This window comes from Camelina sativa, chromosome 11, assembly GCF_030686135.1.
Source record: "Camelina sativa cultivar CO46 ecotype springtype chromosome 11, ASM3068613v1".
NCBI lineage: Eukaryota > Viridiplantae > Streptophyta > Magnoliopsida > Brassicales > Brassicaceae > Camelina > Camelina sativa.
Window position 1 is genome coordinate 13,198,632 of NC_141890.1, and position 24,781 is coordinate 13,223,412.

General features: G+C 37.2%; 5 protein-coding genes and 1 non-coding gene across 8 annotated transcripts; 3 read left to right on the forward strand and 3 right to left on the reverse strand.

The window, feature by feature from the left end:
- Nucleotides 1-129: 129 nt before the first annotated feature.
- Nucleotides 130-4,432, reverse strand: LOC109124714 (alpha,alpha-trehalose-phosphate synthase [UDP-forming] 5). 2 transcript variants are annotated; one of them, XM_010441641.3, is made up of 4 exons: nt 3,990-4,432; nt 1,324-3,346; nt 638-911; nt 130-540 (listed from the first exon to the last, which is right to left on the reverse strand). In XM_010441641.3, exons 2-4 carry the CDS (start codon nt 3,309-3,311, stop codon nt 214-216), a joined length of 2,589 nt encoding a protein of 862 aa, XP_010439943.1. In that variant the 5' UTR covers nt 3,312-3,346; nt 3,990-4,432; the 3' UTR covers nt 130-213. The 2 variants fall into 2 exon arrangements, with proteins under 2 accessions (XP_010439943.1, XP_010439944.1); XM_010441642.3 differs by having other exon boundaries at nt 3,845-4,277.
- An 8,090-nt stretch (nt 4,433-12,522) lies between these two features.
- On the forward strand, nt 12,523-12,594 carry TRNAW-CCA (transfer RNA tryptophan (anticodon CCA)). Its single transcript has one exon. It is a non-coding gene; the product is annotated as a tRNA-Trp (tRNA).
- An 82-nt stretch (nt 12,595-12,676) lies between these two features.
- LOC104723306 (uncharacterized) lies at nt 12,677-14,305 on the reverse strand. The gene is made up of 7 exons (XM_010441643.2): nt 14,170-14,305; nt 13,989-14,078; nt 13,744-13,898; nt 13,514-13,634; nt 13,309-13,428; nt 13,150-13,220; nt 12,677-13,046 (listed from the first exon to the last, which is right to left on the reverse strand). Exons 1-7 carry the CDS (start codon nt 14,284-14,286, stop codon nt 12,827-12,829), a joined length of 894 nt encoding a protein of 297 aa, XP_010439945.1. The 5' UTR covers nt 14,287-14,305; the 3' UTR covers nt 12,677-12,826.
- A 173-nt stretch (nt 14,306-14,478) lies between these two features.
- Nucleotides 14,479-16,175, forward strand: LOC104723308 (heat stress transcription factor A-1a). The gene is made up of 2 exons (XM_010441646.3): nt 14,479-14,800; nt 14,955-16,175. The coding sequence occupies exons 1-2, from the start codon at nt 14,534-14,536 to the stop codon at nt 16,008-16,010; spliced, it is 1,323 nt and encodes a 440-aa protein (XP_010439948.1). The 5' UTR covers nt 14,479-14,533; the 3' UTR covers nt 16,011-16,175.
- Nucleotides 15,281-19,010, forward strand: LOC104723307 (carboxyl-terminal-processing peptidase 2, chloroplastic). The gene is made up of 13 exons (XM_010441644.3): nt 15,281-16,324; nt 16,425-16,713; nt 16,817-16,966; nt 17,061-17,143; nt 17,237-17,445; nt 17,572-17,640; nt 17,712-17,830; nt 17,930-18,005; nt 18,088-18,129; nt 18,223-18,331; nt 18,424-18,521; nt 18,615-18,708; nt 18,824-19,010. Exons 1-13 carry the CDS (start codon nt 16,247-16,249, stop codon nt 18,947-18,949), a joined length of 1,542 nt encoding a protein of 513 aa, XP_010439946.1. The 5' UTR covers nt 15,281-16,246; the 3' UTR covers nt 18,950-19,010.
- A 45-nt stretch (nt 19,011-19,055) lies between these two features.
- On the reverse strand, nt 19,056-21,716 carry LOC104723310 (syntaxin-22-like). Of its 2 annotated transcripts, XM_010441647.2 has the most exons (11): nt 21,276-21,716; nt 21,072-21,165; nt 20,833-20,966; nt 20,668-20,742; nt 20,423-20,580; nt 20,287-20,341; nt 20,039-20,199; nt 19,903-19,957; nt 19,679-19,816; nt 19,527-19,597; nt 19,056-19,430 (listed from the first exon to the last, which is right to left on the reverse strand). In XM_010441647.2, the coding sequence occupies exons 1-9, from the start codon at nt 21,479-21,481 to the stop codon at nt 19,798-19,800; spliced, it is 957 nt and encodes a 318-aa protein (XP_010439949.2). In that variant the 5' UTR covers nt 21,482-21,716; the 3' UTR covers nt 19,056-19,430; nt 19,527-19,597; nt 19,679-19,797. The 2 variants fall into 2 exon arrangements, with proteins under 2 accessions (XP_010439949.2, XP_019088668.2); XM_019233123.2 differs by lacking the exons at nt 19,679-19,816; nt 19,903-19,957; nt 20,039-20,199; nt 20,287-20,341 and having other exon boundaries at nt 19,232-19,430; nt 21,276-21,708.
- Nucleotides 21,717-24,781: the final 3,065 nt, after the last annotated feature.

Below are 24,781 nucleotides of genomic sequence, written 5' to 3' on the forward strand. Positions count from 1 at the left end.
GTGTCAAACTATAATTTGGTTCTACATCTTATTTATCTAAGAAATATTTTGCTAACTCCTTTCTCATCCTCTCTCAGATAATGATATAAAGTGGATTCGTATCTATTCTTGTCCGGTGACACAAAAAGATTTGCTTACCTTAATCCATTATATTTGAAAACCATTCACAAATCACAACAACAAACCCATTAAAACTTTTTTGTTCACAAATCCTTAAAACAGATCTTTCGTCGAAACAGCAGCTATTGAACCGATTTGATCAGAGATAGGTGCGTTAGAGGTGGCTAGACCTTCAAGCATTCTGATTATCTCTGCCGTATCGTCTAAATAGTATTTTGCTTTGCTTGGCTTTTGACCAACGGTGCAAGCAAAGATCTCAGCCACAGGAGACAAAGCCGGGCCATCTTTTGCACTCATTATCACCTCAAACATATCTTCATCGGACCGATCATCACCAACGCAGAGAATGAAATCCAAAAGTTTCCCTTTTTCTTGCATCGTTGTTATAAGTCTCTCCGCCACAAGACCTTTGTTCACACCCTGATATCGGAACAACAATGATAATAGACTTGAGAGATTTGAAATGAGAAAATCAGAAAACAGACAATAATAGACCAACTCTTTGAACATATCTGACCTGTGGTTTAACTTCAACGAGTTGTTGTCCAGTCTTGACAGAGACTGGATCATTGGTAAGCACGCTTTCGAGGTGTTCCATAAGCTCTTTGGCTTGACAAGATCCAAAATCAGGATCTGCAAATTGGTAATTCCAAACGAGTGCAGTCTCTTTAGTCTCTATTGTTGATCCATCTGTAGTCTCTGTGTACAGTCTCATCACTGGCTCTGCTATTTGTTTCCATTCAAAACCCGATACCAAACTTGACGTTTCCCAGTCTGTTCCATCATTTGGCCTGTCCCCATTATGAACAAAAATATCAAAACTTTATATCCAAAACATCCATCTTTTCTATAATGAGACTGAGAAAAGGATATGAAAGCAGCAGTCCCATGTGCAATAATCCAAATAACTTTTTTATCCAAAAGATTGACTTTGCAATAATCCAAATAACTTTTTTATCCAAAAGATTGACTTTTATCAAGTGCTCTTAGCGATTCAAGAAGATAAGAAAGCAACTCCAATATGTAAGCTAGATATGAAATTCAAGAACCCTCATATGAAAAAAGTGTAACTTTATATCGAAACGAAAAGATTGATATTTTCAAGTTATCTTAATGAAATTCAAGAAGATAAGGAAAATATAAACTTTACGATCTTTTTGAGTGCTCTTAGTGATATAAGGAACATGTGAAACCAAGTGTTACCTTATGAAGTATCCGTGCTCTGCACCCAAACCAAGATTATCACATGAAGAAAACCATTCAGTTAGCGTATTTCTGTCTTTCCCGCTGACGAGGTACACGATATTCTTGGGATCACTAGACAGATTATTCAAGATTTCGATTGTTTCGCGGGTTGGTGTTGTCCTAATGGACCCTGGCTGTACCATTGTGCCATCATAATCCAACAAAATGGCTCGGTTCTTGGTTCTCTTATAAGCTGAGACAATGTGCTCAATCGAGAGCTTTTTAAAACTTGGATCAAGCGCCACAACTCGAAACCCTAACCCGAAACCTATCCCCCAACACCTCTTCCTCACATGATCACCGCAAGCCCTTTCAAGATCCTGTATAAAGCTGCGCGCCCAATACGCAACATCATGTGTGCTCACATATTTGTAGTGCTTCTCGTGACGCATCTGCTTCTCTGCTTCTGAAACTATCAATGCATAGTCCATGGCTTCAGTCACAGCATCTATGTTCCATGGATTCACTCTAATGGCGCCGCTTAAAGAAGGAGAACATCCGATAAACTCAGAGACAACGAGCATACTCTTCTTTGATGCAGAAGGTTCAAGGCCTATAATCTCATTGAGTTTCGGATTTCCTTGTCTGCAGATAATGTACTCATAAGGTATAAGATTCATACCATCTCTTACCGCTGTAACAAGACAACACTCTGCAATCACATAGTAAGCAATCCTCTCAAAGAACTGAAGCGGTGTATCAATCAGAACGACAGGTTGGTAACCTGGCCTTCCAAACATTTCATTAATCCTTTTAACCGTGGCCTCAGTTTCAGACTGAACCTCCTGAACGTCTTTACCACGACCTCTTGCAGGGTTTGCAATCTGGACAAGCACCACTTGACCTCGCTTCTCCGGATGCTGTGTGAGAAGTTGTTCCATCGCCAAGAGTTTGAGGCTGATTCCTTTGAAGATGTCCATGTCATCTACACCGAGAAGAACTTTTTGATTCAAGAACTGGTCTCTTAGCTCAGCAACTTTGGTTTGAGTCTCAGGGAGGTTTAAAATCGACTGAAGCTGACTGATATGGATCCCGACAGGAAGAATCTTGATGCTTACCGTTCGACCATAGTACTCTAGCCCTATGGTTCCACGTTTGGACTGATATGATAAACCAAGCATCCTGCTGCAGCAAGAAAGAAAGTGTCTAGCATAGTCAAAGGTATGAAACCCAATCAAATCTGCGTTGAGGAGTGCGCGTAAGAGCTCGTTTCTCACTGGAAGAGTACGGTATATCTCAGAAGAAGGGAACGGGCTATGAAGGAAAAAACCAAGCTTCACTCTATTAAACCTCTTCCTCAAGAAAGTAGGCAAAACCATTAAGTGATAGTCATGAACCCAAACAAAATCATCATCAGGACTAATCACTTCCATCACTTTATCCGCAAAGATCTTGTTAACCGAAAGGTAAGCTTGCCATAACGAACGATCAAATCTACCTCCAAGATCAGGCGTTAAAGGAAGCATGTAGTGAAACAAAGGCCATAGATGTTGCTTACAGAATCCATGATAGTACTTGGTGAATAGCTCAGGTGAGATATAGGCAGGAACGCATTTGAAATTCTCAAGCAACCTTTGAGAAACATCATCTTGCTCAACTGTATCGATTTGTTCTTTAAGACAACCAATGTAGACAACTTCCATGTCTTCACGCATACCGTCTTTAAGCTGCAAGAGAAGCGAGTCATTGTCCCAACTAAAGCTCAGTTTACCAGCAGAGTTTCGATGTGATTTAATAGGAAGCTGGTTCCCAACTATGATGATTCGATCTTGCGTGACGGAAGAAGGAGCATCAGAGCAGACACTGTTGCTGTTGTTATCATCATCTAGCTCAGATAAGACACCTGTGACAGTTGCTACTCTTGGAAACCTCTTCTTTTCCCGGGAAAACGAATGGAAGTTTCCAGAAGCAAGATCCAAGAGGTTGGAATAAGATCTTGATACCATTATCTCTTGGGTTTCTCTACAAGGAGGTGCAATGTCTGAAACACAAAGAAGACATCAAAGATCAGAACTTTGATCAATCAATGAATTCATCTGATTCACACAAGACCAAATCTTTATATCAAAGTTCATTAATTTCAAACATTACAAGAAACCAAAAAAATCTCGAGTAAAAGTTTCGTTTTTTTTTTTTTTTTGTAGCCAAAAAACTGAGAACAGAACCAGCAGATCTCATACTCTAGACCCCAAATCTAAAGAAGATATTATTGACATAGAAGATGCATAATGAAGAATATTAAAAAGTGGTGGAGACTCTAAATCTGGAATCAGATGAACAAATTTATCAAAACCTTGAACAGCTTATATTTATCAAAAAAAGACAAAAACCCATGCCGGAACAAGAACAAAAAAAAAGGGGACAAATACCACAGGAAATAATCAAAATGCGCCATAAATGTAATTACAACTAGTCAGAAATCATGTCTTATAGTCAGAAACAAAAAAAAAAAAAAACTTAAGCCAGAGCATACACTTACATAAGCAAAGATCAGAACACAGAGCTCGAGGAGAAGAAAAAAAAAAACAAAACTTTTGAGTTACTAAAAGTTAGTCAGATTCTATAGTGACACAGAAGAAGAACCCCATTAGATGCAAAGAAGATGATCGGGGGAAAAAGCTCACTTTTTTGGAGTAATGGAAGCAGTGAGTGTGAGTGCGAAGACTGCGAGAGAGAGAGAGAGAGAGAGAGAGAGAGCCGAAAAAGATTCTTATTTTCTCCGATCTTTCTCTTTGCTCTCTGCTGTTACTTCTTCACTGTTCTTTAAAAAAGGTCTATTTTTTCCTCTAATTTAAAAAAAAAGAAAAGAAAAAGAAACCTTTTTGTTTTTGTTTTCGAGCTTTGGACTTTGGGATTTTGCTTTTGATAATATGGCTTTATTTGTTCTCAAGATTTAACATTAAATGAAAGATTCTTTTCTTCTTCTTTCTCTTCATAAGGCAATATAGCCTTGTGGTTTTTTATGACCAATCATGTAATGGACGTATTTGATTGTCCAAATGACAATGAGTAGACATGATTACATATCAAAAGAAAAATGTCGATTTTTGTATAAGAAAATGAATATGAATATGATTTAAAGAATTTAAATTAAGTAGATGGATTACATGGAACCTTTTTTTACACGTTATCTATATTTTTCTAAAAATCATGTTTTATGTGGAATTGTTTTGTCCGTTAATGGTTTGTAACGCATACACGAGCATAATACTTGTGACAAATGTTTTAGGAAGAAGGAAGATATTTACAAGCAAAGCAAGTGATCATAAACAAACAAATGAGACAAAAGTGTATTAAAACATATGTAATTAATTACTTTCATTTGTTTTCTACATATATGTCTAATTTTAAGGTTGGGATTTAGAAAATGATAGATTTTTAGTTGGGTGTGTATAATAAGCTAAGCATCACAATAATGCAAGGAGATATACTAATGTTGATTAGTGGTCGTTTTCTTTGAAATAATAGTTTTGATGTTTAACTTTAATAATTCGTGAGTGAAAAGACAACAAATCTCTCTTGATGTCTTTGTAGATTGGGGAACACAGGTCGTATCTCCTTTGATATGTCTTCCTCCCCTGTTCTAAATGGGTTAAGGCAAGTGAGCTAATGCTGTTACCCTGGTTGGAATAGTCATGATAGTGAGTAAAATTTAAGCGAATATAGTAGGATGGTTTAGTTTAAATTTCCTTCTGAATTATAAAACCATAGAAATAAGGAAACAAAATATATCTAAATCAGTATGAAACTTCTAAATTTTGTATTAGTTTCGTAGTTGTGTCACACACAACTCACAACTCAAATAATAACAGAAATATGAAGTTTCATGTTGATTCGATAAAATGCATATAATTATTAATAACGGAAATATCAATCATATACTGTATCTATTAGTAAAAGAAATTGGACAGTCCAAACTAACTAGCTACTAGAAATGCTATGAGAAATTCAGATCGCTACAATTACTGCAATGATCATAACTCTAGTTACAAAACCTAAAAGGCTAAACTTATGTGAAGAGGCTCGTAACTCGAGATTAATCAACCTTAGTTTCGTTGACTATGGTTAAATTAAATCCTAACTACTGCGGTTACTTCATTATAGTATATATTTCAACTACTATAGTATGTATTTAACTATCTATATACCTTCTTTCCACGCCAAGTGGATTTAAACAATTAATAAATCAGACTTACGTTGTCATTGGAATAGAGTTTGTTCACCCAAGAAAGTAATTTTTTTTTTTTTCAACCAAGAAAGTAAGTTTATAGTAATATTTAAAACCCATTATGTTGGCCGTTGGCGTATGGCATGATCAGTGAAACAATACCGTGTTAAAATTTTAACCTTCCATAGTTTTGAGCATATGTTTCGAAGAATATATACAACTATATTTCTGTAATCTCGTATAATTAATTCTTTTATGGAAGGATTTATTGGTTGTCAAGATTCTAAACGAATGATTTGTTTATAGTTTTGTATAGAATAGGATTTTATATTTTATAATACTGTCCTTTCAGATTATCAACCCGACAAAGAATATATGATTAGATTATCGATTGGTGCAAATTGCCAATATTTAAATAAATATGCTATTGATTATATAGTTCATTCAAAAAGGAGAGATTCCTCGCATGCATCAACGACTCTCTAGGTTAATTTCATGTGTTATAATGCTTTTCTGGTCGATATATACATAGGTTTATACGTATTTATATACGTAAATGAGATATATTATACGTATAATATACTCAAAGTCTCAAATGATGAGCATATCATTCGATAAATTTCCACCGTTTATATGTGTGTGTGGGTGGGCGTGTGCGACATAGACATATATGTATTATTATTATAAACACATATAAGCAGGATTGATGTATGTTTGTATCATGATTAGGTCCACAAAAGAGTCAAGACCATCATTAATGTCAATATAAATGGTAACACGTCCCCACCATATATATATATAGATATATATATACTATATAACGCCTACAATAGGTGCACAACTGCACAAACATGACATTTGCGTATACAGTATGTATGTGTGAGTTCTTTTGTCAATACATTAATAATTCTTCTATAATGCATTCTATAAACTAATTCCAAATTTCCAATAATGGTGGTGGTGATATATGATATCATGTCAACATTATTGCTAATTTCTTTTACACAAAAATGATTAACACAAAAGCTAACTTTACTATAAAATCGATTTGAAAACGAGAATTCAGGACCGACACAAAAAAGTAACGTCAGATAGTGAAAATAAAAGCGATTTTTCTTCAGGTCCGATTTCAGCACTGTTAAGCTTTGTTTCTTCGATGGCAGAAGCTCTGCCTTCTCCTCCTTCGCCGGCTTCTCCGGATTCTTCTTCTCCTCTCTCTGGTTCTTTTTTGCCGGTTCAGTTTCCTCATCTTGTCGATGCAGAGATGTCAGATCTGCCTTCTTCTTCCTCTCTTCCGCAGCCAATTAATACTATTCCCTCTGAGAAAGGAGTTCTCGGAGCGACTCCTTCTTCTCTGGTTGGAGACAATTCGTCTCTTCCTCCCTATCCCGGACAAGCTTATTCGCCTGGTGTTACTGACTCAAGGTTTAATTGGGCAAAAAATCTTACTTCTTCGGGTAAGATTCCTGTTTCATCAGCTCCGATTTCTATATCTAAAGAAGGTCGCCTTCGGGTTAAATTTCGAATTCTGTGTTTGAAAGAGGTGCAAAGCTTCATGAAAATTTCATTGTGGGCATCTTCTATGGAATGGCTCCATCTTATGGGAAGATTTGGGGTGTTTTAAACTTTCTGTGGGGTAAAGATAAAAGAGTCACAATTCATAAACTGACCTCCAATGCTTTTCTATTCCATATCCCCTCTCCATCGTTAAGGAATAGGGTGCTGCAACATGAATTATGGCATGTAGGTGACTCTCCGTTCTTTGTCACGGCTTCGAAGTCAGAATTCAGTTTTAATCCTCCTTTATTAGAGAAAGCGCCAGTTTGGGCATCTATTAAGGACATCCCTTTTGATTTAATCACTCCAGAGGGTTTAAGTATCATTTGTAGGCTGTTGGGGCGAGCAGTGGATCATAAACCTTTCACTAGTGTCAACTTTGTCGAGGTAAAAGTAATTGTAGATCTTATGAAACCTCTTCCATCGGTGTTGGAAATAGAACGAGATGATGGACAGGTCTTGCTTCTTAATGTCTCTTACCCTTGGTTACCTCCTCTTTGTCCTCTTTGCAATGAAATTGGACATAAAGCTTCACTTTGTCCTACTGCTATTAATTCACATATGCAATCTTCTTTAGCTGGAAAAGAGAAGCAAACCCCTAAAGGACCTGGAAATAATGCTTCTTCATCAACTCATGTGGAAAAGCAACAGGTTTGGAAACCCGTGTCTGAAGGCCATGTTAAACAAGTTTCGACCCCTACTTCAGATTTTATGGTTTATGGAAAAGAGGATTTACCTACTTCCTCTCAGGTTATCAGAGCTCCCTCTGTTTCCGCTCCATCTGGGTTACCCCTTGCTCATGAATGTTCTTCTGTGGACTTGGATGTAGCTTCGACCAATTCTGTTCAGTTGCCTGAATTGGCCACCCCTAGTACTCTCTCCTCGCCTTTACTCTCAGTGGTTCAACCTTCTACTTCCATCTCAAACCCTTTTGAACTGTTATCAGTAGAGGAAAATGCTTTGGTCTTGGATGAGATGTCTTTTTCGCTGGTTCTCTATGGTTCTTCTCCCTCTTCAGCCTCCTCCAAAGATAAGAAATCAAAGAGAAAAAGGTATGACCAAATCTCACCTGCTCAAGGTGGCGTTCTATCCCTGCAAAGAGGGAAGCGTCACACTCCATAATCCATTTATATGTCAGACAACTTTTTTTGGAATGTGCGAGGTCTTAATGATTTTTCAAAGCATCGACCTCTTTATAACTGGCTTTGTAGTCGTCCTGTCACTTTTGGAGCTTTGTTGGAGACACATGTTAAAGAACCTAGTAAGGATTTTATTATGTCAGTTCTTGGTTCAGAGTGGTCTCTTTTGTCTAATTACCAGTTCTCGGAGTTAGGAAAGATTTGGATCATTTTCAAAGCTCCGATTAAAGCAACAGTTCTTTTTTTTGACCTTCAGTCAATTACTTGTGAGGTTTCTTTGGAGGATGGGTCAGTTCTTATTTACACAGCGGTTTATGCATCTACCGAGGAAGAGGAAAAGAAAAAGCTTTGGAGTTCACTTCATGATAGATACACATCTCTCTGTTTAGCAAACAAGCTGTGGATGATTAATGGGGATTTCAATGAGATTCTTAGTCCAGCAGAAACCTCAAATAATAATACGGTCAGCTCTACAAGAGGTATGCGTATGTTTGGAGATTGTTTAGCTGACTTAGGTCTCTTTGATCTTCCCTTTTGTGGACCTAAATTTTCTTGGACGAACAAAAGATCAGGAGATGCGATTGGGAAAAAACTAGATAGATGTTTGGTGAATGGTTGTTGGCTGCTAAGATTCCCTTCTAGTTTTTGGACCTTTCAAGCCCCTCAGTTCTCTGATCATACACCTGGTCATATAAAGATCGTCTCGCCTCCTCCGTCTTATGGTACTAGGCCATTTAAATTTTTTTCGCTTTTAACAAAGCATCCAAGTTTTCTGGATTCTGTTATGGAAGCTTGGACACATGTTGGTATATCAGTTCTTACTCTTAAAGACTTCTGTTTCAAGCTGAAAATGATGAAAAAGCCTATAAAGGATTTGATGAAGAACAATTTTAGTGGCTTAGAATTTGCTGAGGCTCACTCCAAGCTTAATGATCTTCAGCTGTTAGCTTTGAATGTCCCTTCTCAAATCAATATTCAGAATGAAAAAATTAGCTTTGGAGGGGTGGTTGCATCTTAGTCTTGCGGAGGAGAGTTTTTACAGACAAAAGTCTCGTCTAAGATGGTTGGGTGAAGGTGACTTTAATCATTCTTTTTTCCATAAGGTTACTACGGCTAGGAATGCTAGAAATGCCATCAAATTTCTGTTGAAACCGGATGGATCTTTCACTTCATCTCTCCAAGAAACTCATGATCTAGCTATCGGCTATTTTGCTGGGATCCTACATTCAGTTAGAGGCAGATTTTCTCCTGATTTACCTGAGCTCCTTAGTTCTTTAATCCATACAACTTGTTCGATTGAGCAGCAATCTTCTCTCTCCTCTCCTTTCTCTGCTGAAGCTATAAGAGCTTGTCTTCTCAAGTTGCCTCTCAATAAAACACCAGGACCAGATGGATTTCCTGTAGAGTTCTTCAAGGCTACATGGTCTATTATTGGGCAGGAATTAACATTGAGTGTGCTCCAGTTCTTTCATGATTCCTTTATCCCAACTGCCTTAAATTCCACATCTCTTATCCTAGTTCCAAAGAGACCAGGGGCTGTTGAATTGAAGGACTTCAGACCCATCTCTTGTCTTAATACGGTTTACAAGCTCATATCTCGTCTCTTGTTAGACAGATTAAATAGTCTGCTTCCTGACCTTATACTTCCAAACCAAACCACATTTGTAAAGGACAGGCTTATAATAGAGAATGTGCTTCTTGCTTCAGAAGTTATGCAAGGTTATCATCTTAATTCTGGTGGAGAAAGAATCACACTCAAAGTTGACATCTCAAAAGCTTTTGATTCAGTTAGATGGGACTTTCTTCTTGATTCTCTTCAGGCTTATAAGGTTCCTCTTATTTTCATTAACTGGATCAGAGCTTGTGTGTGTTCTCCGTCTTTCAGTATTAGTATCAATGGGGTTACTTCAGGCTTCTTTAAAGGAAGGACGGGTCTGCGCCAAGGGGATCCTTTATCCCCAATTCTGTTCGTTATGATAATGAATGTGTTATCCTTAATGTTGAATAAAGCTGCTCTAGAAGGATCTTTGAAGTACCGCCATGGGTGTTAGGACCTTCAGCTTACTCATCTATGCTTTGCTGATGATTTATTAATCTTCTTAGAGGGATCAGAGCATTCTTTGAGCGGAGTTATGTCTGTTCTTGCAAAATTTGAGGAAATCTCTGGTTTGACAATGAATATTGAGAAAACCTCCTTGTTTTGTTCCGGTGTAAGTGAGGATAACTTGAACCGGTTAAAGACTATTTTTAATTTGACTTCTTCCACTCTTCCAGTTCGGTACTTAGGTCTTCCCCTATGTTCCAAAAAGCTTTCAGTGAAAGATTGTGATCCTTTGCTATCTCAAATTCGGAAGAAACTGAATGGTTGGACTCGTAAGTTTCTGAGTTTGGCTGGTAGGTTAACTCTCTTATCTTCAGTTATCCCCGAAATTATAGGTTTTTGGACTAGTGCGTTCTTCCTCCCTAAGAAGGTTATTAGAAAAATTAACAGTCTTTGCAGCTCCTTCCTTTGGCATGGAAAGGTAGACACTCCCTCAGGTGCTAAAGTGTCTTGGTTTAACATTTGCTTCCCTAAGTTAGAAGGTGGACTTGGTTTGAGGCACATTAGTAATTGGAACGAAACATGTGCTTTGAAACTTCTTTTGATGCTGTTTTTTAAAGCTTGTTCTTTTTGGGTGGCCTGGATAAAAAGTAGGTATCTTTCTACATCTACTTTATGGGCACTCAATGAAAAGAATGCTTCTTACTCTTGGAACTTCAGAAAATTACTTAAGCTTCGTTCCAAAGCTCTTAAATTTCTCAGCATCCATATTGGAAATGGTGATTCTACTTTCTTTTGGTGGGATCCATGGACTCCTTTTGGATCTCTCTACCATTTCTTTGGTTCAGATGGGCCTAGTCACTTAAGGATCTCTTTGTTTTCAATTGTCGCTGAATTGAGAAATGAGAATGGATGGTCTCTTCCTAGTGCCAGATCAGAGAGACAAGTTCTTCTCCACGCTTTTATCTCTACCATTACTATGTCATCAGCAAGTAATATTCCAGTCTGGGCAATAAACGGTATAAAACAATCTTTCTCTTCTAAAGCTGTGTGGAATGCTGTTAGGTTTTCGAATCAAGTAAAATCTTGGGCCTCTCTTATGTGGCACAAAGCTGTCATTCCAAAGCATGCTATAAACTCATTGCTATTTATACTGAATCGCAACCCAACTCTTGATCGTTTGTCTACTTGAGGAGTAGATATTGAGTTAGATTGTCTTCTTTGTGGTTTGGCACCTGAATCTCGAAATCACCTTTTTTTCGAATGTGCCTTTTCGGCTGAAGTGTGGAGTTTGATAACACAAAGACTTAAGATATCATCTCCTCCTCTTCTTTGGGACCAGATCCTCCTTTGGATGCCAACAGTTTCAGCATCAAAGCATACAAAACTTGCTCTCCTTTAAGGTTGGCAGGGTACAATCTATGAACTGTGGAGAGAGAGAAATCGGCGATTCCATGAAGGTCTTTCGGTCTCCCCAGTTTCAGTAGCAACAAGCATCATCTCCACCATGAATAACAAATGTAGTTCTATGTTGCAATTGGGTTTGAAGCGAGGGATCTCTCTTCTTCAATGTTGGTTGTATTAAGTTTCTTGACAAGCTTTCGGCTCTGCTTTTTCTTTCTTTTCTTCGGTCTTTGTTTGTTTTCAATCGTTCACCCTTCTAGTTGTTGCTAATCCTCGTTTTTTTTTCTTTATTTGTATTAGTTATATTATGTAAACATGATCTTTTATATATTTATGAAAATCCTTTAACAAAAAAAAAAACTTTACTATAAAATCATCTGCCAAACGTAATCATTTTCTCAAGAAGATTAAAATCACTAATCATACGATTTACTTTTCTTTCTCTTCTTGTCAACATACTCATATGATTGTCAAAAAATGTTTTCGGAAGATTTCTTTTGTTTTGTCATTTACATTCGTTCTCTTTTGAGTGTGATTTTATAAATCATGAGAAAAAGTCCAACCAACTTTGAAATAGAGAGAAAGCTACTTGGACGTTTGTATTAGCACCACGTGTCAAGCTTAGAACATTTTAAAAGCTTTGCTTACAGTTTTTTTTTTTTTTTTTTTTTTAATTTGATCCAACCAACACCTACCCATCTCAGATATTTTTCGCAAATCATAATCAGAGATCAAATTATACTAGAGAACCTTTTTTTTTATTACAGATTAGTCATAATGAGTTTATTAGTAACAATTTAACTCATAAGTATTAGCTTATTAAAATAAAATAAGAGAATAAGACATCCGGATCCGTGGCGCAATGGTAGCGCGTCTGACTCCAGATCAGAAGGTTGCGTGTTCGATTCACGTCGGGTTCAATCCCCCGAACATTTAGTCCGGAATTTTTTTCCTTCTTAACTTTCTCTAACCGGCACGATATGCTAGTGGGGAACAACGAAACGGCAGAAAACATCTGACCTCTAATATAATGAAACGACACGCAATCCGGCAATTTTTTTTCCCTTCTTAACAAAGTGGTTGGTACTAAGAAGTAAGAACAAACAGCAGAAAATTTACGGAGTAGAGAAAATTAATCAATCAGCTGGTTCTTCAGGCTTCAGGCTTCACAAAGAACTCTATATAAGCAATCCGACTTGGTGGTTGATACCCTGCAGATTCCACTTGTGGAGCTAAAGCTTTAGCAACCGAAACCAAGTGCTGAACTTTCAGCATTCCTCCTCTTCCTATTGTCAGTTTGCTTCCCCTGTTTTCTCTCACTACGTTTCCTGGTATGTTTGCTGTTGTTGCCTTCAAAAACTTGTATTTGTACCTATAATCAACCAAAGATCATTAGCGATTGTAGATATCTTGCTAAAATTCTTGATTAGTAAAGCTTCTTTTGATCAACTAGAATGAATTGAGTTCATTGTTACCCGTAGGAGACTTCGGTATCACAATGAAAGGCAAGGAGAAGATCTGTGTTGGCATAATACATGAAGTCTATCTGCGAAAGTGGATATATCAAATGTGATGACTTGATTCTTTCATAGAAAGACAATACTTCATCAAGAAACAGGTGAAAAAACACAAACCTGTAGGTCTCCATGTCCTTCTCCTCTGAAGGTAACACAAGGAGGTTCCTTTTGAAGGCTGATCTGTACACTTGATCCAGGCCACTCAAGATCATCTATTGCTTCTTTCAGCGCCGCTGACTGATACATTAACAAAAACATTTGAGAAAAAGGTCGGACTAAACATCTTGAATGAACAGCAATACTAAACTATGCTACTACTAACCTTTACGGTAAAAGTAAGTGGCACACTTCCTGCCTGCTCAAAGTTATAGTCCCATGTGACGGTTTCCGGGATTCTCGTTCTTATCTCAGAGTAGATGCAAGCGTTTAGTGTATCCACAGATCTAATAAACACACACACACACACACATCAGCTAACTCAATCAGTAATATTCACAAAACTGGAAGTGATATTTCTGAAATAACAAAAGCAGAGGATCATATAGTTCATACTTGAGAAGAAGCTCCATATCAGGACCTGGATACTTAATCTCAATAGTATTCGAATGTCCAGGTGATGAAAACGTGTTCAAGCAATCCACAAAAAGACCTAAGCTAATTCCAAATCTGGGTCTCCCTTGAGCTCCATACTCGTATTTCGTGAACAGCTTTATAAAACCTCAAATTACATTTCAGATTCCACAACAAAACATGGTGAAATCGAATTTTTTTTTATAGAGGAACTGAGAAATCGATACCTCGCGTTGAAGATAAACCTTGGCTTGAAGACAACCTGATTCCTCCACGATTAATACTATTCCGTGCTCAGATAACTCCACTAACGCATCCTGGATTCGCACAGTTTTCGCAGAGAGATCAGTGACGATCGATGAAATTAAAAAAAAACCTAGACGGATTTTTCCAAAAGGAGGGAGATACCTGGTGGCGTTTCCATCGGACGCAAGTGAGTGCATCGACCATTCCTTGAACATTATCGAGCTGACAAATAAGGTCCGGCGCGTCTGGTTCAATCTCCGGCGCCGAGGTCTCGCTCATCTCTCTCTGACTCTCTCTCTCTCTCTCTCTCTCTCTCCCTTTCCCGCCAAAAAAGTGATGATCTAATGGGCTATCTTATAAAGAAGGCCCATTTATTAATAAAAACCCACCTCACAGTGTCCCGACACGTGTCTTCTCGTTATCACAGAAGGGAACATTAAAGGGTATTATTGTAAATTAAGAGTCACTTTCTCCCTTTCTTCTCGCCCCCTTTTTTTGTTTTTCTCTCTCTCTAATCCGTACGAAGATGGATGGTGTTGTTGCCGGCGGCGAGTCTGTGCCGCCGCGGAATCCTCATCCAGCGACGTTGCTTAGTGCTAACGCTCTACCGCCTCCTTTCCTTAGTAAGACGTATGACATGGTTGAAGATCCGGCGACGGACGCGATTGTTTCGTGGAGTCCGACGAACAACAGCTTCATTATTTGGGATCAATCGGAGTTTGCTCGTTATCTTCTACCTAAACACTTCAAACACAACAATCTCTCCAGCTTTATTCGCCAGTTAAATACCTATGTAAGTAATTTCCCGCGCCCTAATTTTTCCCCTCACGATCAACTTCTTCTTTCCCGGAATAATTTTGTCACCGCTTGATGCGTTGGATATAAGATTCAGTGATTCAGTGATGACTAAGTTATGTTTTTGATTCTGGCGAATTTTTGATGAACAGGGTTTTAGAAAAGTGTCAGAACGGTATGAATTTGCGAATGAAGATTTCCTAAGAGGTCAAAAACATCTATTGAAGAAGATAAGCAGGAAAAGATCTGTTCAGGGTGGTCATGGTGGTGGTACTCAATCCCAGCAGTTGTCTCAGGGTCATGGTTCACTGGCTGCTTTATCTTCATGTGTAGAGGTTGGGAGGTTTGGGTTAGAGGAAGAGGTTGAACAGCTTAAAAGAGACAAAAACGTGTTGATGCAGGAACTTGTCAAGTTACGCCAGCAGCAACAAACGACAGATAATAAACTTCAGGTTATGGTTAAACGTCTTCAGGTTATGGAGCTGAGGCAACAACAGATTATGTCTTTCCTTGCTAAAGCTGTTCAGAACCCTACTTTCCTCTCTCAATTTATACAGAAGCAGGCTGATAATAATATGCATGTAACCGAGGCTAATAAGAAGCGCAGACTCAGAGAAGATACTACTCAGAATCAGAGTCATATCCATGGCTCGGCTGCATCAGATGGACATGGACAGATAGTTAAGTATCAGCCTCTTAGAAGCGATTCAGTGATGTGGAACATGATGAAAACAGATGATGAGTACCAGTTTCTTGATGGCTTCTCATCGCCAAACCGGGTATCAGGAGTCACTCTTCAAGAGGTACTGCCCACAACAACTTCAGGACAGTCACAGGCATATCCACCCACAGCATCGGGAGACCATTTGTCGTACTTACCCTCTACATCAACTCCCTTACCTGATACCGTAATGCCACAATTGACACGAGAGAGCATCAACGACTTCCCTACAGAAAACTACATGGATACAGAGAATATTGTCTCAGAGCCATTCATCTCTCCAAGCCCGTTCCTTGACGGAATAGAAGACCCCGACATCGATGAACTGATGGATAATTGTGAATTACTTGAAGAATGTCTGGCAGAAATCCCAGTCCTTGGAGATGAAACAACTACACTAGAGAACAGCAACAGCACAAATGATAGACATATGGATAAGTTTATAGAAGAGTTGGGTCTTCTCACATCAAAGACGGAACAATTGTAAAGGATTAGCTAATGTTTATTTAGTATCAAATGTCAAGTCTTTCTCTACTAACGTTAATGGTTAGGAATTGGGGACAAAAGGATCTTTGAAAGTCTCTTTTGTATAATAGAAGAGTTATTATTTATTTATTATTGAGAAGAATAAGCGATTTTTTATGTATAGAAAGTGACAACTTCTCGAATCATATTTTCGATAAGAAAAACAGAGTTGGAATTTCCCGGGGGAAGCTCATTTCAATGGAGGTCCTTGCGAGCTCTTCATTATCCCCAATTTTTACTAAGCCTAACAAAACAAACCCTAATTTCTCAATCCAGGTACTTTTTTTTTTTTTTTTGCATAAAGTTTGAATCTTTCTCTCCTGAAATTCCCATGGAAACCCCCAATTTGTGTAACATATTTTTTGAAGCTTTGCAGGTGAAACTGTGGGTAACTCAACCTCCAAAGATTTTGAAAGCTAGCAACTTTAGATATGGTCGAACTCGTAGTAACAAACAAAGGAGCAATGCTACAAACCCAGGACTCGTGCTCGTCTGTAATAGATTTCTGTGTGTTATCGAAAGAAATGATCGTAGGAAATTATCTGGGAAGGTTATGATGAAATCTTCAGTCAATTTCAGACAGAATCTCTCTGCTGCATTAGTTCGGCTAGTTTCTGTGCTGCTCGTCTCTTCCATTTCTGTTGTTACCACTGATTCACCATCATGTAAGTTCTGTTTCTACATAATTGAGAAACCATGCCTAAACTGAGGAATGCAATTTGATTTCATTTGTTTGGCTTTTTTTTTGTGTTTTCTCTATCTCTTTAGGGGGTCTTAGTGAAGAGAATCTTCTTTTCCTCGAGGCTTGGAGAACGATTGATCGTGCATACATCGATAAAACCTTCAATGGACAAAGCTGGTTTCGTTACAGAGAGACTGCTTTACGAAATGAGCCTATGAACACTCGAGAAGAGACATGTATGTGTTAATTTTTTGACAAATGCTCTATTAACCCTTTACAATATAAGTTAGTACAACTTGGTTCTGATTTTGGTGTTTGTTTGTGTTTTAGACATGGCTATCAAGAAAATGGTTGCAACACTAGATGATCCTTTTACTCGATTCTTAGAGCCCGGAAAGTTTAAGAGTTTGCGGGTAAGAATATCTGAAAATAGGCTTGTCCTGAATCTAGCAAATACATTAGACTGTATGTAAGATTTAGTAATTAAATGATTTGGTTGAAGGCAGTCAGGGACTCAAGGTGCGGTTACAGGTGTTGGACTGTCGATAGGTTACCCTGCTGCATCAGATGGATCACCGGCTGGACTTGTTGTTATATCAGCTGCTCCAGGAGGTCCTGCGAGCAGGGCGGGAATCTCACCCGGTGATGTTATTCTAGGAATTGATAAGATACCCACAGAACCCTTGACCATATACGATGCTGCACAGATGTTGCAGTGAGTTACATTTTCAGTTTTCTTCCTTCCTTTACTTTGAAAAACCTGAATGTGATGAGATAATGATTCTGAAGTTAGAAATGAGGAAACTTTTCGCACCGAGATAATGCTTTGGTTGAAATGCAGGGGACCTGAAGGAAGCACAGTGGAGCTAGCGATCCGCAGTGGACCTGAAACGAGACTCTTAACTTTGACGTATTTTTCCTACATTGTCTACTTTTATCCTCGTTTCTCAGGTTCATTGAGTAACTTGTTGTTTATCACAGGCGAGAGCGGGTTTCTGTGAATCCGGTTAAGTCAAGATTATGTGAACTTCCTGGTTCTGGGAGTAATTCCCCTAAGATAGGGTATATCAAGCTAACAACATTCAATCAAAATGCTTCTAGTATGTATTCTTTGGCATTACTGTTTCCTTCTTACAAATTTTTGTCTACTGTCTCTGGTTTATTACGTCTCTCTTAAAGTCGGAACACTTTTTTTGTAGGTGCGGTAAGGGAAGCAATTGAAACCTTGAGAGGCAACAATGTAAATGCATTCGTCTTGGACCTTCGAGACAATAGGTGATGATTATTGAAAAACTCCTTGTTGTTTCTGCAATAGCCTTTCTTAAACAGTTGGTATTCTTTTTCTTTCTTGTTGCAGTGGAGGTTCTTTCCCAGAAGGAATTGAGATTGCTAAATTTTGGTATAACCTTATAAACTGTTACATCCAACAAATCAGAAAATTTCAAGATCCACAGCTAATATAATAGAAACTTGCAACTGTTGCTGTCCACAGGTTAGATAAAGGAGTGATTGTGTATATTTGTGATAGTCGAGGTGTTAGAGATATATATGATACTGATGGAAGCAATGCTATTGCAACCTCTGAGCCTCTTGCCGTTCTCGTATGAGCTTCCATCCTTCCTTTCCTTAAATCTAGTCCTTATTGTAAATGCCATGGAATATTTAGTTCTCACACATTCTTTCTCTTATCCAGGTTAACAAGGGCACCGCAAGTGCCAGTGAGATATTAGCAGGCGCATTGAAAGATAACAAACGTGCTCTTGTTTATGGTGAACCAACTTATGGAAAAGGGTAAACAAAAGGCGTGATTTCTATTCTTCTTCTTCTTCTTCTCAGTTACTGACCCTTTTGTAATATTCTTGAGACTTTGAACGCATTTTGCAGGAAGATACAGTCAGTGTTTGAGCTTTCTGATGGTTCGGGCTTGGCAGTAACAGTTGCTCGATATGAAACACCAGCTCACACAGATATAGACAAGGTCTGAAACTACTTACTTCCACATATTATGATTTAGTGTATGGTCATCACTACACTACATACAAACATGTTCTTACAGTCTGTTCTTTTTCTACTCGTTGCTGGTTTTTGAATAGGTCGGTGTTACGCCTGATCATCCATTGCCAAAGTCGTTTCCAAAAGATGAAGAGGCGTTCTGTGGATGCCTTAAGGATCCTACAGCTGCTTGTTATCTCAATCAAGGCCTGCTATTTTCTAGATGATTGATTTTGATTGGTTCAAACTTTGTTCTGAATATCATATGAGTGAAATTTTTTGACTCAACTGTTGCATTCTTTGAAAGATTCACATAGCTTCTTCATGTTAAACTAATTCGAAATCAGGAATTTCACATTTAAGCACAAACAGAGTATTTTCACTTCAACATTCAATCTGATCTGCAACAAGTCAATATATAATATCACAGAGAGAAAGCAACAGCACTCTCTCACAGAACCAACAGTGAGACACGTTCAAAACCAAACTGATACCGAAACCAAACCAAAATGCTCTATATTAAGGGACAAAAGAAAAATAGTTCAATCCTTGCATGAGCACTATTAAGTGACAAACATAAGCTCATTATACTTCTTGATAGATGATGGGCCACTTGTCCATGCTTTCATGAGTTGTGAAAAATCAAACCGCGAGCACTACAATGACAATCAGGAGCACGATACCAAAAACTACCAAGAGCAAGCAAGCCTGCATGAAAGAAACAATGGAAAGAAGAAGTTTATAGGTTGATCTAATTCTCCAAAAAACCCATTCATGATATGAAGAAAAGTTTGAATATTATACCAGTGAAGATTTTGATCGTTGAGTCTTGGAGGCTCTAGCGAGATAGTTATCGATGTCAGTATTAATCACATCTATGAAAAGAAAGTGTTAGAACGAGGATACGAGGACATAAGTAAGCGTTTTGGGATGACAGGATTTAGAATCAGTTTTACCACTTATGGTTTCTTTATCGTGTACCAACACTGCCACGTCTTTGAAGATTTCGTGTACCTCGCCAATTTTCTGCTGCATTTCTTGTATCTTTTGCTCTCTTTCCTCAATACTAGCGTCATTAAACGCAATCTTCTTGTCTACAACAAGAGTAACAAGAAACCAATTTAGTAGATGCGTCAGTAATCCGAACAAAGATGGAGACTTTTGTCTGTACAAAACTTACCTTTTTGATTCCAATAGAAGAACCTGCTGCTCTGGATACTTCTCTGCATTCACATCTATGAAGAGAAAGTGTTAGAACGAGGATACGAGGACATAAGTAAGCTTTTTGGGATGACAGGATTTAGAATCAGTTTTACCAATCATGGCTTCTTCATTGTGTACCATCAACACTGCCATGTCTTTGAAGATTTCACGCACCTCGCCAGTTTTCTGCTGCATTTCTTGTATCTTTTGCTCTCTTTCCTCAATACGAGCGTCATTAAACGCAATCTTCTTGTCACAAAGTGCAAGTTGTTGTCTGCAACAAGAGGAATAAGAAACCAATTTAGTAGATGCGTCAGGAATCCGAACAAAGATGGAGACTTTTGTCGGTACAAAAACTTACCTTTTTGATTCCAAAAGAAGAGCCTGCTGCTCTAGATCCTTCTCTGCATTCACATCTATGAAGAGAAAGTGTTAGAACGAGGATACGAGGACATAAGTAAGCGTTTTGGGATGAGAGGATTTAGAATCAGTTTTACCAATAATGGCTTCTTTATTGTGTACCAACACTCCCATGTCTTTGAAGATTTCATGCACCTCGCCAATTTTCTGCTGCACCTCTTGTATCTTTTGCTCTCTATCCTCAATACTAGCGTCATTAAACGCAATCTTCTTGTCAGAAAGTGCAAGTTCTTGTCTGCAACAAGAGGAACAAGAAACCAATTTAGTAGATGCGTCAGGAATCCGAACAAAGATGGAGACTTTTGTCGGTACAAAAACTTACCTTTTTGATTCCAAAAGAAGAGCCTGCTGCCTAGGATCCTTCTCTGCATTCACATATGCCGCACTGGCTCTATAGCTAATCTCACCAAGGCCAAGTAATCAATACACCAAAACCACAAAGTAAACATAAAAACATTTTCAAACTCTTGAATGAGCATTATCAAACCTTGAGGGAAGAGATGACTTGTGGACAAGAGGAGCATACACAGTTTCTCTTTCGGCAGCTAGACGCTGAGCCTTTTGAAACTCATTCAATACAGCTTGAAAGTCTTTTGCAACCTCCACAATCTTCTTCCTTTGCTAACCCACCACCACCAATATATATATATATTAAAAAAAAACCATCAAATTCCCTACTAATGAAGAGAAGAACAAAGAATCATTCCTTAAATCAAAAACACTCACATCAACACCTCTCTCATGATCAGTTTCACTAACTTCTTTAAGTTTAGCCGATGTATCTTTCACAAGCTGTCCGATATGTAATATCGTCTTGCGCCTAAAAAACACACACACAAATCACAAACTAAGCAAATCGAACCATTTACATTCCAAGAACCTTATAAACCCGGAAAAAGGAGAAAACTTTGAGAACTACTTAGTACTTACAGCTTGTCACGAAGCTCAGGGGTGTCTTTAGGAGTACCAAGACTGTTGACAAGACGATGGAACGTAGAAACAACTGTATTGATCTTAAAGACACCTGCAGCAACAGCTTGAGTCGTATCTTGTCGACCACCACCAACACCACCTTTGAAGCTCATTAAAGAAGCTAATGATGTTTTTCTTCCCGCCTCTAAATCCTGAAAACTCATCCTTTTTGTATCTCTCTCTCTCTCTCTCTCTTCACCACTAAAATAATCCTACTTTTTAATTCTCAAGAAAATGAAAAATTCGATTTTTTTTTGGTTTTGTTTTCTACAGTAAGGGAGATTGAGGACGTGACTCAGAATCTCCGGTGGGTTCCGTTTCTATCTCTCTGGGAAAGAATTGAGAGAAAACGTGAACAGCGGAGAGGGAGAGATTGAGAGAAACGTTGAGTGTCACCAGGAAAAATAAAAAAGCCTGTCGCACCTTTTCGTTTCAGGAAACATATCATTTTTTTTTTTTTTTTGGGTCAAAACGGGAACATATCGTTCAATACATTAACTTTCAAATGTAGACAAAAAAAAATCATGAATTTCATAGAAGGCTAGCTAATACATAAGTTTTATTGACTAGCTATTTCTTGACTAACTATTTAAAACATTAAATATTGTTGACCAAACTAAAATACATATGTTGTTAAATAAGATAATTGAACAATTAACAATATTGCCATTTAATGGCATGTTGTTTTTGGCTTCATCAACAATATTTGGTATTTTAAATGATTAGTCAACAAAACTACCTTCTCACGAAATTTATTGTTTTTTTTGTTTTAATTTGAAAGTTTATGTAGTAAACCAAAATTAGATAATTTAATATTTTTTTGTGCTCAGCAAAATAAAAAGACTTTTAATCGAATTATGCGTACGTAAAAAAAAAAAGAATACATTTTGATTATTTATTTTGGTTTACATTACTCACCATTCTTTGCTTTATACATCTATACTGTAAAATCAAGTTTAACTTGACTGCTATACAGTCTAAAGTTATTTGTACATGTGCAACAAATATCCTTTGCAATCATATTTTCAGTTAGACTTGAAAAAAATATATTATTTGTTTACATCAATTAAGGTGAAGATATTTTAAACTTAAGAAATTTTCATGAATTATATCGTGACGTGGATATTATTTTTATATAAACTGTATAATCTACTATTTATGTAATTAAAATACATTCCTATATCTTCTCTATTATTTAAGAGGTGATTTGTTAAATTTGTTGATGTAATACTCTTTTACGTTTTCCAAAAACAAAAAATGTTTAAAACTAATATTTACCTTTGTAAAATACTATGAGAACCCCTGTGCTAAATTTTATTTGTCTATTAACAAACAAAAATAATATACATGTCATAGAAATTCCATAATTACATTTTTATGGACATATACCCCAATTCAATAATATGTTTATGTGATTTTATCTTTAAATCATAGTATTTGCTATATTTTTAATTTAACTTTTTGAAGAGTAAAGGATGACTTTGATTTTGGATGTTCAAATAACTCATTCAACAATTAGAAGGGTGTATATTGAACTTGATATTTTAGGAGATTTACTGGAATTTTAATAGTTTAGAATTTTGAGAGATTTGACTGTAATTTTTAGGAGATTTGGTTATTAAATTTGGGATTTTTAGGATTTGGTGAGATTTGGGTTTTGAGATTTGTTGAGAATTGATTATTGAATTTTAGGTGATTTTGATATTTAAAAAAAAAAGCAACTTGGAATGTCGTTGATTAATTTACCTAAGCTTCTTTCATACTTTGATTAATTTAAGAAAATAATAGACATTAGCCATGTTCTTTTTCCAATCGCAGGTGGAGCGACTACAACACAAATAAAAAGCTCAAGATGATATGCATTTCGGAAAATTAAAGAGTTGTCACTGTGGCAGCGACATAAAAAATCAAATGAAGCAGAGCTTTGATAATCGCTGAAAATTAAGCGTCTCAGTATTGATATTAAAAAAAACAACGATAAGAATGAAAACAATCTAATATAAAGCACACTAGTATTGCATCATGATCTCATATTCATAGCATCTGTCCACATGTTTTTCGCCATAGTTTCTCTACAGTTATTAGCAAGAACTCTCTTTTGGTCTTGAGTACAATGAAGCTGTTCTTCGTGATTCTCATCATCAACTCTTTCATTAACGTCAGTTTCTTCCTCATTATTCACATCTTCAAACAAGTTTGAACGACATTCTCTACAAAAATTATGTAAAACAACAGAAGCAAGTAAGAACTCTACTTGCGTCTTATATGGAAAGGGTGGTGCATATTTGAAGATGAGAAACCCTGACTTGAAGATACCAAAAATACTCTCAATTACGTTTCGTAAGCTAGATTGTCGATGGTTAAACAACTCATTTGCATTTGCAGGATCTTTTCCTTGTCCCCTAAAGTCTTGGAGATGATAGCGAGTACTTCGAAATGGAGCTAAAAATTGACGACGATTGGCGAATCCACAATCAACTAAATAATATTTCCTACAGTTTTAAATTATACAAATATAAGTGAGATAAATTGAAAATTAATAAGAAAGAATATTAGTTTTATCATAATGGGCTTGTTCGTTTGGTTGACGCAAGCGGTTGCGGCAGCGGTAGCGGCAGCGACTGCGTTTACATTTTTAACCGCTGAATCAAAACAACGTTTAAAAATATTAGACGCAGTTGCCGCAGTGTCATGACGCAGGTACCTGCGGCAAACAAACGAACAACTATACCTGCATCTGCCGCAGCCGCAGGTACCTGCGACAGCGAAACGAACAAACCCAATGTAATGACGTACCTTATGGGACCATTAATTTGTTGGTGTTTCTAGTTAAAGCATCCTTTAGTACCTTCGCGCCGTGAGCTGAACCTTCCCAACCGCTAAGAACGTATGTAAATTCTAAATCGAAAATACAAGCAGTTAACACATTTTGCGATAATTGTTCTTTTCAATTACGGTAGCTAGCCAAGTCTTGTCTTGTTATCATTGCAAGGATATGAGTTCCATCAATAGCTAGCCCCTACACAATCCTGAAAAAAAATGAGGGAGGACAAGAAATCATATATATACTAGATAAGTACCCGCCCGATGTGCGGGTTTAAATTTTTATAAATTAAATTAAATTTAACAAAAATATATTAAATTTTGTTGTATGTTATTTTTAAATTTTATTTTTATTATAATACACTGATTTATATCTATTTACAAATCTTTTATGTATGTTACTATTAAAAGTGTATTTTTTACATCTTAATATATGTTACAAATATATTCTTTATCACCACCTAGAAAATGTCTATATGAACACATTAAGCCATCTATTTTACTTTCACTTCTGCATAGTTTTTTAATTACTAAAATTGTTGGCTCAAAAAACATTTTGAACAAAAATATATTACATAATATACTAATCAAAGATGTATCATCACAATAATGGAGAAAATCTCGGCTCCGCCCTCATCCCT